At 39.4% G+C, this 13,440-nt stretch overlaps 1 protein-coding gene and 1 pseudogene across 1 annotated transcript; one reads left to right on the top strand and one right to left on the bottom strand.

The window, feature by feature from the left end:
- Positions 1-3,232: 3,232 nt before the first annotated feature.
- On the bottom strand, positions 3,233-8,068 carry LOC119996938 (the record flags this gene model as incomplete). Its single annotated transcript, XM_038843720.1, has 4 exons — positions 3,233-3,741; positions 4,246-5,827; positions 6,758-6,867; positions 7,216-8,068. Coding segments are annotated over 4 exons (3,054 nt in total), but the record flags the coding sequence as incomplete, so codon positions are not given.
- A 97-nt stretch (positions 8,069-8,165) lies between these two features.
- Positions 8,166-8,265, top strand: LOC120004329 (annotated as a pseudogene).
- Positions 8,266-13,440: the final 5,175 nt, after the last annotated feature.

Below are 13,440 nucleotides of genomic sequence, written 5' to 3'. Positions count from 1 at the left end.
ACAACTATCACGAAATTAAAAGAGAGAAATCGAAGCTACGATTCTTTGAGCATACCTTAAGTAATCGAAACCGAGCACCCACCGTTTGGGACTAGAAACTAGAAAGAGAACTTAGCCACTCATCATAATGGACATAAACATCAATTTTATAGATGAAAATCAATGTCTACACACGAAATCACAAGAAACCAAGAAAAACTTAGAGAGAGAAATAGAGAGAAACAATGGAGGCAAGAAGTTGGAGGAGATGAATTGTGTGGAAGCCAACCAAATCTTGGGGTTTTCTTCTCTTTTTACAATAGAAAATACCTAACTACCCTTATAAAATCGTTTCCCATTGGTTACATACATGATTTACCCCAAATGCCCTTGAAATTTCGGTGCAGAAAATTGCAGATTCGCCGTAGGTGTCCGGACGGGTGTCCGGATGCTTCATGCCTCCAACTTTGTCCGAACAAGGTCTGATTCCAAGCTCTTGTGATTTCCACCATTGGATCTTTTTCCATCTTCAAATCTCGACCTTCAATTACATGTGCAAATCTTGGCATGTGCACTTGCAGCCATCTTTGACCATTTGATTAAACTTGCACCAAATCTTGACCTTGGTATCTCCAACAATTTTGTCATCTTTGACCATTTGATCAAACTTGCACCAAATCTTGGCATTGGTATCTCCAACAATTTCCTTTTAAATGTGTAGCAACTTGCAGCCATCTTTGACTCCAAAAATCAAGTAAGATCTTCTTTTAAGTCAAAAATTGCAAGCAAGAATGTTGTCTTATGCACAACCATTGGATTCACCTTTAAATGATCATCTTAACCCTTCAAGTCTTGTTGTAATCTAATCCATTCATAATTCAAAACAATTCAATCTCGGCCATAGATTAGTGTACCGTTGGAGCTTGTAGTCTTCAAGAATGTCTTCATAATCTAAGTCCCGACACCTCACAGCAAAAAGTGCCCAAAAAGTGCTCCAACTTGCCCAATTCAGTCATTTAAGCCCGATTTCCTGCAGAACCAACGGGAAACATGTATAAGGGTAAAATTACTTTATTTAAACACAAATGAATTACTATAAGCACTAGAACCTCCTAATTAGATAGTATTAGGACCTCAAAATAGAGGTCCGGTCACACCCCCCAACTTAGACGTTGCTAGTCCCTAGCAATGCAAACACTTCTAAAAATAAAATCCTAACTCACTGACGTAGGCATCACGGTTGCATTTAGCATATGCAACAAGCCTTTAAACCCCTAGGTCACCCTAGTGGACGAGTTGTAGTCTCGTGAGGGCTTATCAGAGCGATACCCACAAACACTTGCCAAGGGATCCACTATTACTTTGAAAGCACCATAAATGATTCTTAAGTTCTCACATGCAAGAAATAGAGCTAATCCCCCAATTCCCCCGCTAGTCGAAAACATGCAAAATCTTTAGACAACCAATCTCAATCCCCTCAAAGATGACTAAGAACATTTTATAATATGTAAAATATATGTGCAATCAAGCAAGACAACTCAACACATTCACACAAGTAAAACCTTGTTACGGAACCTTTTGGTGTTCATAAATCCCCAATCCCAAATGTACACAAAAATATAAAAACATTGTGCTAAGTAAATGACTTACACAATTGGATTAAATGTATGTGTTTATAAAAGATAATTTGGATGGGCATAGCTTTGAGAAAGAAATCACCTACAAGAGCAATTAATGCATCCGCCAACTCACTTGCTTACCTTGAATCAAATTCATCAAAAGGTTAAATGGTTTGTAATGTGGCTAAGGGACAAGGTAGGAAGAATTTGGACTAGGTAACAAGTTGCAAGGTTAAGTTCAAACATGTGAGCTAAATTCTCATTTTGTCACCCCTTCCATTGCACCACAAATTCAAACACTTCTCATCCTTTACACACAAAGGATTAACTTTATTGCATACACCTCTTTTTGATTTTTTTCTATGCACTTTTTTTTTTTCTCGAAAATGAATAACATTTGAACAACAACCCTCAAATTTTTTTTTTTTTCAACATAAGAAAGGGTAATATCACTACAAACTTCTTTTTTTTTTTTTTTTTTTTTTTTTTCAAGCTCCTACTCAACCTTGCAACCAAAAGTGGGAAGTATTTAAGGAAGTGGTGCACACAAGGCTTGTAAGTGAAATAAAAAGGCTTAAAGAAATTTAGGCTTATAATCACTCACAAAGGAATAGGCTAAGCTCAAATCTCTCAACCTAATGAATCATTCAATCCTAAGTTCACAGGCAAGTGGCAGAATACAAAAATCACACTTCTCAGTAATCAAATGTAATGGATGCAAAGCTATTGAAGAACACGTACATAAGATGTCAAATGAATATCAATGAATAGCATCACCCAAAACCCAATGTATATCAAGGAAGAATGGCTCAAAAGATTGAGAAGGGATAAAAGGTAGTTTTCCAGACAAAATGATCCAAAAACGTAGTCATACATATGCTTCAATGCCAAGATGCCCACTTAATCACAGTTTTGATATCAAACTAGGTCCCAATCATCCCAAGAAAGATTGATCATAGTCATCCTACTCAATCACATGCTTCGACTTCACAAAAGAAATCAAGAAACCTACTCTACACTTGCACGTTCGAACAAGAATAAGAAATTAACGTTGAAATTGGTAGTGAATCCCAAAAGCATCTACCCTTCCCTTCCTAAAGTCCATCTAGCATGTATGAACAACAAAGCATAACACAATAGGATAGAGGGTAGGAAATCATACCATACTCTTCAAAAGTGATCGGAATCATGAGAAACGAAGCGTATCCTGAAAAAGTTAATACCAACCACACTATCCAAGCATGACACAACAAGATTTTATTTTATTTTATTTTTTTTTTTAATTTTAATTTTAATTTTTTTTTTTTTAATATTCACAAAAGCACATCAAAATAAAGCAAGTTTACAATGAATTCACAATATTCCCTCACCCCCCAACTTAAATGAGACATTGTCCCCAATGTCAAGCATGATAAACAAGGCAAGAACAAATTGTAAAATGCATTGTGAACATACAAAAACACACCAAAAATGAATGAAAAATAATCTAACACTACATATTTACAAGAGAGCTCTTTTCATGCACACTAGGAAGGAGTGGGATCCACAAGGTCCCATTCTTCGGCCAATTCATTAAAATTTTCCAAGTATGGTTTCAAACGTTGGCCATTAACCTTAAAAGTTTTTCCACTCCTAGGATCATCAATGTCAATGCTTCCATATGGGGAAACCTTGCGGACAATAAAAGGTCCGGTCCATTTGGTACGTAACTTCCCGGGAAACAAGTGTAACCGGGAGTTGTATAAAAGAACCTTTTGTCCCTCATGAAAAACTTTCCTCACAATGTGCTTGTCATGGTATCTTTTCATTTTAAGCTTAGCAATTTTGGCATTTTCGAAAGCATCATTCCTCAACTCCTCAATCTCTTGGATTTGGAGTTTGCGATGCCCCCCAACTTGATCGGTGGAGTCATTCAAAGTGCGAATGGCCCAATAGGCCTTGTGCTCCAATTCCACCGGCAAGTGGCAAGCCTTGCCATAGACAAGTCTATAAGGAGACATTCCAAGGGCAGTCTTATATGCAGTACGGTAAGCCCACAAAGCATCAATCAATTTTGAAGACCAATCTTTTCTATTGGGACCAACAGTTTTTTCAAGAATACTTTTAATCTCCCTATTTGCCAATTCCGCTTGGCCACTTGTTTTTGGATGATATGGGGTGCCAACTTTGTGCAAAATGCCATATCGTTTCATCAAAGTTCTAACCGGGGCATTGCAAAAGTGAGACCCACCATCACTTATGATGGCTCGAGGCATCCCAAATCTTGAGAAAATGTTTTCTTTTAAAAATTTTATCACAACTTGGTGATCATTTGTTCGAGAAGGGATAGCCTCTACCCACTTTGACACATAATCCACACCAACCAAGATATACAAATAACCAAATGAATTAGGGAAAGGTCCCATGAAATCAATGGCCCAACAATCAAAAATTTCCAAGATGTTAATAGGTTGGAGGGGCATCATCTCACGTTTTCCTAAATTACCTAACCTTTGGCAATTGTCACAAGATAGGCAATAAGCATGGACATCTTTGTGCAAAGAAGGCCAATATAAGCCACTTTGAAGAATTTTGGCCGCGGTCTTTTTGGAGGAAAAATGGCCTCCACAACCATATTTATGGCAAAAGGCCATGACACTTTCAAATTCATTATTGGGGATGCACCTCCTAATCACTTGATCGGAACAATACTTGAACAAATAGGGGTCATCCCAAAAGAAGTTTCGCACATTGCGAAGAAATTTGGATCTATCAATCTTGCTCCAATGAGATGGCATTTTTCCGGACACCAAAAAGTTGGCGATGTCCGCATACCATGGAGTCAATTTGGAAGAGATGGCATTTGTGAGGAAGAGTTGTTCATCCGGGAAATGTTCATTGATGGGTATGCCATGTGAAATCAAATTTTGTCCGGGAAGTCTAGATAAATGGTCGGCCACTACATTCTCCACTCCTTTCTTATCTTTAATTTCAAGGTCAAATTCTTGAAGTAAGAGAATCCATCTTAACAACCTAGGCTTGGCATTCGCTTTTGAAAGCAAATACTTTAAAGCCGCATGGTCGGTAAAGATGATGACTTTCGAGCCAACCAAATAAGATCTAAACTTGTCCAAAGCAAAGACTATAGCTAGTAATTCCTTTTCAGTGGTGGTATAATTCACTTGAGCATCATTCAAAGTCTTACTAGCATAGTATATAACATGAGCATTTTTTTCTTTTCTTTGTCCTAGGACCGCCCCAACCGCCACATCACTTGCATCACACATGAGTTCAAAGGGCATACTCCAATCGGGAGTTTGCATAATGGGTGCGGTGGTTAGGGCACCTTTCAAATCATCAAAGGCTTTTTGACATTGTGGTGTCCATTCAAAAGAGACATCTTGAGCAAGCAAGTTACTTAAAGGTTTGGCAATGGCACTAAAAGAATTAATGAACCTTCTATAGAAACCCGCATGACCCAAAAAAGATCTCACATCTTTAACACATGTAGGGGGAGGTAACTTTTCAATTAATTCAATTTTTGCCTTGTCAACCTCTATCCCTTTGGATGACACAATGTGTCCCAATACAATTCCATGTGTCACCATGAAATGACACTTTTCCCAATTGAGAACCAATTGGCTCTCCTCACATCTTTTTAACACACATGCCAAATTAGCAAGGCATTGGTCATAGGTATCTCCGTAAACCGAGAAATCGTCCATAAAGACCTCCACAATCTTCTCAACCATGTCACTAAAGATACTCATCATGCACCTTTGAAAGGTAGCCGGAGCATTGCATAACCCAAAAGGCATGCGTCTATAAGCAAAAGTTCCAAATGGACATGTGAATGTGGTTTTATCTTGGTCTTCTAAGGCAATCTCTATTTGATTATATCCGGAATACCCATCGAGGAAGCAATAATAGGCTCTACCCGCCACTCTCTCAAGGACTTGATCAAGGAAGGGTAAGGGGAAATGGTCTTTTCGAGTAACCATATTGAGTCTACGGTAGTCAATGCACATACGCCACCCGGTTTGAATTCGAGTGGGAACCAATTCGTTCTTGTCATTCTGAACTACCGTAACTCCGGACTTTTTGGGGACCACTTGGGTAGGAGATACCCATTTGGAATCCGCTATGGGATAAACTATCCCCGCGTCAAGCAATTTTAGCACCTCCCCCCTAACTACCTCCTTCATGTTCGGATTTAAACGTCTTTGCATTTGTCTAATGGGCTTAGCTTCCTCTTCCATGTAAATCCTATGAGTACAAACCAAAGGACTAATACCCTTCAAATCAGCAATTGTCCAACCTATTGCCCTTCTATACCTTTGCAACACTTGAACAAGTTTCTCTTCTTGGGAAGAAGTAAGTAGGGAAGATATCACAACAGGGTATGACTCATTCTCTCCCAAAAACACATATTTCAGCTCACTTGGTAAGGGTTTCCTTTCGGGTGTTGGTGGATGCTCTAAAGATGATTCAAGCTTAGTCTTGGAAGGTTCTAATTCCTCAATGGGTGGGTTGAATCGTCCTATGCTATGGATAGCTAAAGACTCCAAAACCTCATTAATTTCCTCTTCCTCAACTAAAAATTGACTACCTTTTTCACTCAAAGCTAGCACACCTTCCACCGAATCCCTAGCAAGAGTTTTCTCTAAGTTCTCCTCAACATATGAATGGATCCAATCTACTTCCCTAATGTCTTCAAACTCTCCCATTTGCTTAGACACATTAAAGATGTTCATCTCCGCTGTCATATTCCCAAAAGATAGCACCATGACACCATTCCTACAATTGATCAAAGCATTTGAAGTTGCTAGGAAGGGTCTACCTAGAAGGACCGAGATTGGTTTGCTAAAGCTAGGGAGGGGTTGAGTATCTAAAACCACAAAGTCAACCGGGAAATAGAATTCATCCACTTGAACTAGCACATCTTCAACTATTCCTCTAGGAATCTTGACGGATCTATCGGCTAGTTGCAAGGTAATTCTTGTAGGCTTAAGCTCACCTAACCCTAATTGTTGATAGACCGAGTATGGAAGGAGATTAACACTAGCACCTAAATCCAACAATGCTTGTTCAATCCTATGGTTTCCTATGACTATTGGAATGGTAGGGCAACCGGGATCCTTATATTTAGGTGGAGTGGTGGCTTGTAAGATGGAGCTTGCTTGCTCCGTAAGAAAAGCCTTCTCCTTCACATTCAATTTACGTTTCACGGTACACAAATCCTTGAGGAACTTTGCGTACGAGGGAACTTGTTTGATGGCATCTAAAAGAGGTATGTTCACTTTCACTTGTTTGAAAAGTTCAAACATCTCTTTGTGTAGAGCCTCATTGGTTTTCTTCCCTAAGCGGTGAGGAAATGGTGGCCTTGGGATACACTCTCTATCCTTAGATGTGTCTACCCTTGTCCTATGTGATTGCCCCTCACTCTCCTCTTCTCCTCTTGGTATTTTCTCACATTTTTCTGAATTTCTGGATGAAGTGTCCGGACAATCCAAAATAGGTGTCCGAACACTTGCACCTAGTGAATCATTTTCCTGCACAAATTTCTCCAAACTCTCTTCCTTTCCACTATTTCCTTTGTCCTTTTCCCCCACTCTATCACCAAAATTCTGCACATCATCACTTTGATCAACATTCTCATTTGGTATGGGTCTATCCACAATGCGTCCATTCCTCAAAGTGAGGATGGATTGGGCTTGTTCATGTCCACTCACCCCCCCACTAGTAGATTCTAGTAAATTGGCTTGTTTGGATGGATTGGGGTATGGTTGAGCTGGGAATTTACCCTTCTCATATGTGGTGAGAGCTTGGGTGACCTTAGTGATTTGACTCTTAATATCCTCAATGGCCCTATTGGTTTGTTCTTGGAATTTGGTGGCCTTTTGATTCTCCCCTATTTGAGCTTGCATGAAAATGTTAAGAGTGTCTTCAAGAGACCTCTTAGGAGGTGGAATGTAAGGTTGTGGAGGTGGTTGTGCAACACTTGGAGGAGGCAAATGTTGTTGGGGTGGATTGGGGAGTGATTGGGATTGAACATTCCCATCATTCCTCCACCCAAAGTTTGGATGATTCCTCCAAGGGTAATTCTCATTGTACGAATTGTTGCCTTGGTGATTGGTAGGGTAGGGCTTCCTAAAGTTCTGAGAATTGTTCCCATTGTAACCTTGCCCAAATAGGACTTCCTTACAAGCCGGTAAGGCATTACACTCATCCGTCCTATGATCCCTACTTTCACACAAAGTACAAGCAACTTGTTCATCAACACCAACTGCATTTATAGGGGCCTTTTGTGACTCTAAGGACTCCAATTTCTTGGACAACAAAGCAAGCTTAGCATGCACATCATCATTTTCATTCAACACAAACTTGCCACTAGAGCTTGGCACAACCTCATGTCGGGTTAGGGGAGGAGCTTCCCAAGATCGGGATTCCTCCGCCAACCCATCAAAGAAAGTAAATGCTTCATTGGCATCCCTATTCAAAAAGTCACCTTGAGTCATAGTGGAAACCAATTTCTTCAAAGATGGAGTCAAAGATTTGTGGAAGAAATTCACAATTTGAAATTTTTGAAATCCATGGTGAGGACACATAAACAACAAATCCTTAAACCTCTCCCAAGCTTGGAAGAAAGTTTCATGTTCTTTGCAATGAAAATTCATGATTTGTGTTTGATAAGAAATGGTACGGTGGGAAGGAAAATATTTGTTGAGAAATTCTTCTTGCATTGCCGCCCAAGTCGCAATGGATTGGGGGCGCAAGTTCTCAAACCATTGTTTTGCATGATCCTTCAAAGAGAATGGAAAAAGTTTGAGTCTCAAAATTTCTTGTGTGCATGTAACATCACCAAAAGTAGTACACACCGATTCAAAATCACGCACATGTGAATATGGTCGTTCCGATTCCATTCCATGGAATTTGGGAATCATTTGGAACATTGATGGTTTAAGGCTCACATTTTGTTGGTTCGGTGGCATGATGATGCAAGAAGGTTGAGTTTGCCTTGCGGGATGCGTGAGCTCCCTCAAAGTGCGATGCTCTTGGGCATGAATGTACTCCACAGGAGGAGGTGCATGTAAATTTTGCCCAAAAGGAGCATATTGTGGCACTTGTGGCATTGGGTAATACATAGGATGCACATAATTATATGGGGGAAGCATATGGTATGCGGGAGGCATATTGGGAGGTTGGTAGACATTTTGTGGGGCAATTTGTGCCGCATTGTCTTGTTGAAGTGGTTGAGGTGCATTTTGCAAAGCATGCTCAACTTGAACATTTGGTAAATTCTGGGCATTTGGCACATTTTGGGCATCTTGCCCTTGCGCCGGATTCATCAATTCATCAATGTTCACACGTTGCAAAAGACGACGTAATACATCAAGATTGATATCACCCCCACGTACACTCCCCGCATCACTCGCATTTATGTCACCACCTCTCCCATCTCTATTAGACCCATGCCCACTAACGCTATCTCTAAGATGAGACATGATGGCAAACAAAGCTATCAAGTAACACGAAAGATGACCACCAACCAAGTCAAGTAACACCAGTTTTTTTTTTTTTTTTTTTTTTTTTAATCAACAAACAACCAAGAGCAATATCAAGCAAGAACAAGAGCAAAGATAGGAATAGAATGACAATCAACCTCAGGAACAATTACACACCAAGATGTAGCAAGTAGTGATAGAAAGAAAAATGCGCAAAGCTCTCTCAAACAACGTATCACTACCAAGCAGCAAACAAGGTGGCATCCATCGCCCACAGGAATCTAAGTTAGCCCCATCCGCCAAGTTCTCCTCACAGCAATTTTTTTTTTCTCTTTTCAGCAACTACACTAATTCAACTACACTAGAAAGCAAGTAAAAGGGAGGAACAAAGTTACCCTTGAAGCGTGACCGTGCTCCTTCCTTATTTGATGGTGTTTAATAGCATAAAGCTAGCATCTACAAGCCACCCAACTCCGTCTTTGACACTCGCTTCCCCGGCAACGGCGCCAAAAACTTGACCGACACCAAAGTGTGTGTGTGTACTTACCCCAAGTGTAGGGTATCGTCAAGTAATAAACCGGTGAGTCCAGTATCGATCCACGAGGAAGCAATGCAAATTTGAAGTGAATGATATGCAAATGACTAGCTAACACTAATAAACACAATGAATATCAAATTAAAACAAGTAAAAGAAATGGGCCGAATGACTCGGTAGCATGAGCGATTTTGTAATCAAAGTAAGCACAAATTGGATTTAAAACAATTAATTAAAAACCTAGTCTCTAGTCCGTCCCGGTGGCTACTCGGTTCTCATACTCAAGGTATCATTGCAAACACACACAATCATACACAATGCATTGTGTGATACTATCAATCATGCATATGCAAAGAGAATTGGGTTATAAGACTTCAATTCATACATGTAGGCCATCGGGTCTCTTAATCTACGATGAACGCAAAGGGATAAACACCTAATATTATGAATTAATATTCCCCCTTGGGGCTTGGCTTGGCTAACACCCTAGTTTCACACTCAAAGATCAATTAACCATAACTCTCCCATGCACATTCCTAATTTAACCCAAAACCCCATCATCAATACACATAATTAATAGCTATGCAATGAAAAACTCAATTAATTAAGGAAATCATGCAATGGGTTTAACAATTCTCAATCGAACACATTAGATGCAATCCCTAGACTAGACAATCCAAGAATACAAGCAAATATGTCATTCCCATAGATCCAATCACACAACTATCACGAAATTAAAAGAGAGAAATCGAAGCTACGATTCTTTGAGCATACCTTAAGTAATCGAAACCGAGCACCCACCGTTTGGGACTAGAAACTAGAAAGAGAACTTAGCCACTCATCATAATGGACATAAACATCAATTTTATAGATGAAAATCAATGTCTACACACGAAATCACAAGAAACCAAGAAAAACTTAGAGAGAGAAATAGAGAGAAACAATGGAGGCAAGAAGTTGGAGGAGATGAATTGTGTGGAAGCCAACCAAATCTTGGGGTTTTCTTCTCTTTTTACAATAGAAAATACCTAACTACCCTTATAAAATCGTTTCCCATTGGTTACATACATGATTTACCCCAAATGCCCTTGAAATTTCGGTGCAGAAAATTGCAGATTCGCCGTAGGTGTCCGGACGGGTGTCCGGATGCTTCATGCCTCCAACTTTGTCCGAACAAGGTCTGATTCCAAGCTCTTGTGATTTCCACCATTGGATCTTTTTCCATCTTCAAATCTCGACCTTCAATTACATGTGCAAATCTTGGCATGTGCACTTGCAGCCATCTTTGACCATTTGATTAAACTTGCACCAAATCTTGACCTTGGTATCTCCAACAATTTTGTCATCTTTGACCATTTGATCAAACTTGCACCAAATCTTGGCATTGGTATCTCCAACAATTTCCTTTTAAATGTGTAGCAACTTGCAGCCATCTTTGACTCCAAAAATCAAGTAAGATCTTCTTTTAAGTCAAAAATTGCAAGCAAGAATGTTGTCTTATGCACAACCATTGGATTCACCTTTAAATGATCATCTTAACCCTTCAAGTCTTGTTGTAATCTAATCCATTCATAATTCAAAACAATTCAATCTCGGCCATAGATTAGTGTACCGTTGGAGCTTGTAGTCTTCAAGAATGTCTTCATAATCTAAGTCCCGACACCTCACAGCAAAAAGTGCCCAAAAAGTGCTCCAACTTGCCCAATTCAGTCATTTAAGCCCGATTTCCTGCAGAACCAACGGGAAACATGTATAAGGGTAAAATTACTTTATTTAAACACAAATGAATTACTATAAGCACTAGAACCTCCTAATTAGATAGTATTAGGACCTCAAAATAGAGGTCCGGTCACTGCCGTTGGGCTGTGCAGTCACCATCACTGTGCCATCAAGGGGAGACATGTGAAGCCATGCCGGAGGTGACTCCGTTGGTCGTCGTTGTGGGCTAGTTGCAGATGACCAGAGTCTCCGGCCTTGTGTCGCGGGTGATCACCCAGCTGCATAGTAAGGCAACTTGGGTGCAACTGTGAAAGAAGGTCAATACTTTGACCGGTAGCCAATCGTTGATCCATGTAATATTTGGCTCAAGTTGATCAACTAGGCCCATGAATGATTTGACTCATTTAAGTAATCGGCCCATTTGAGTTGGTTTGGACACTTGATAAAGCTTGGCCCGTGGCGGAAGACAAGGACTTTGGCCCATTGTGGCGTTTGGATCCAATTTTGAGAAAGTTGGCCATGAGTGACATTTTGACCATTTATAGTATTTTGCATTTTTGCCCACCAGATTTGGGCTTGACCATTTGAATGTAGGGGAAATTAAAGATAAGTTCTTCATGGGAGAGTTTTGTTCTAATAGGAACATTCTTAAAAGTCTTAATCCATAAAATCTATTTACTTTGAACTAATGTTTCAAAAAATGACAAACTATTACCTTAATTGTTCTAAATGACTAAAATAATTTTAGTTTAATTATTTAAATTTTAAAAATAAATCATAAGTTTACAGAAACTCCTCCTTCGCTTACGAAAGCTCTTCTTTCACGACTATAGCTGCAGGGAATATTTTTCTTTCCAGTTTTGTTCGCGAAATTGATTTTCAAATCTGACTTGCATAATTGCAAATGATGGTGATGACTCAAGAGTCCAACAACCAAGGTGGTACAAGTGGAGCATGACAAAAAAAATGCCATGAAGAATATATAATGTCTCTTATTTTGTCAGGTTGTTGACTTAAAAATGACTTTTTGGAACATGTGAGATTGCGTAACTATGCTTTTGGATTGGATTGAATTTTGTCAGGTTAAAGATTATTAAGTCTTTTTGGTATGCCTACACATGGCTACTTTATGAATCTAAAAGGCTGTACCTTTTCATATTCATTTTGGCGAGAATAAATCATATATGTTAATGGTAGCTTTTCATGTTCATTTTGTAGAGAGAACCATTCTTTTTTTTTCTTTTTTTTAAGAAAAAGGTTTAGTCCGGAATTTTATTAATCAGGGAAAGAGAAAAAATATCTTTTCGTTGGTTTACAAGAAATAAGGGGGGTATGAACTTGACCTACGTAATAATAATAAAAACACACAACAAAAGCACAACCAACCACACAAAAAGTATAAAACTCACAAGAAACCTATTTTCTGATACAAAAAGCTGGGATCCCCTACCTATCCATCTGAAGCAGACCTTTAATAGTAAGAGGGAGATTACAGAAACTGTCATAGACTACATAAACTTTACTGTTGGAGAGAACCATTCATATATGTTAGATTGAATTGAATTTTTGTTTTCCAATTCTGAGTGATCATATTGAATTTTTTTTAAAAGAAAGTGATTAAATTGAAAAATACTGTATCCACATTAAATAATAAAAAATGCCACGTCATCACTTCTGTGCCATGTGGATTATTCCGGTGAGTGAGTGACCATGTTAGACATTTGAAACAATATTAACTGAGTTGAAAATAAGCTCATCTTTTGGGACCAAAATAAGACTAGGTGTTTTGAGATAGAGGTGGCCGTGGACCATCGAATTCTGTATTTGCAAGGGGTGGCTGGCTGGTTGCCGTTGGGCTCTGCAGTCACCATCACTGTGCCCGCAAGGGGAGACATGTGAAGCCATGCCGAAGGTGACTCCGTTGGTCTTCGTTGTGGGCTAGTTGCTGATGACCAGAGTCTCGGGTGATCACCGAGCTGCAGGGGAACTTGGGTGCAGCTGTGGAAGAAGGTCAATACTTTGACTCATTTAAGTAATCGGTCCATTTGAGTTGGTTTGGACACTTTTGATAAAGCTTGGCCCGTGGCCGAAGATAAGGACTTTG

The sequence above is a fragment of the Tripterygium wilfordii genome, chromosome 1 (genome assembly GCF_013401445.1).
Source record: "Tripterygium wilfordii isolate XIE 37 chromosome 1, ASM1340144v1, whole genome shotgun sequence".
Classification (NCBI taxonomy): Eukaryota; Viridiplantae; Streptophyta; class Magnoliopsida; order Celastrales; family Celastraceae; genus Tripterygium; species Tripterygium wilfordii.
Note: the sequence above shows the minus strand (reverse complement) of the source record. Positions and strands in the feature narration are given on the sequence as shown.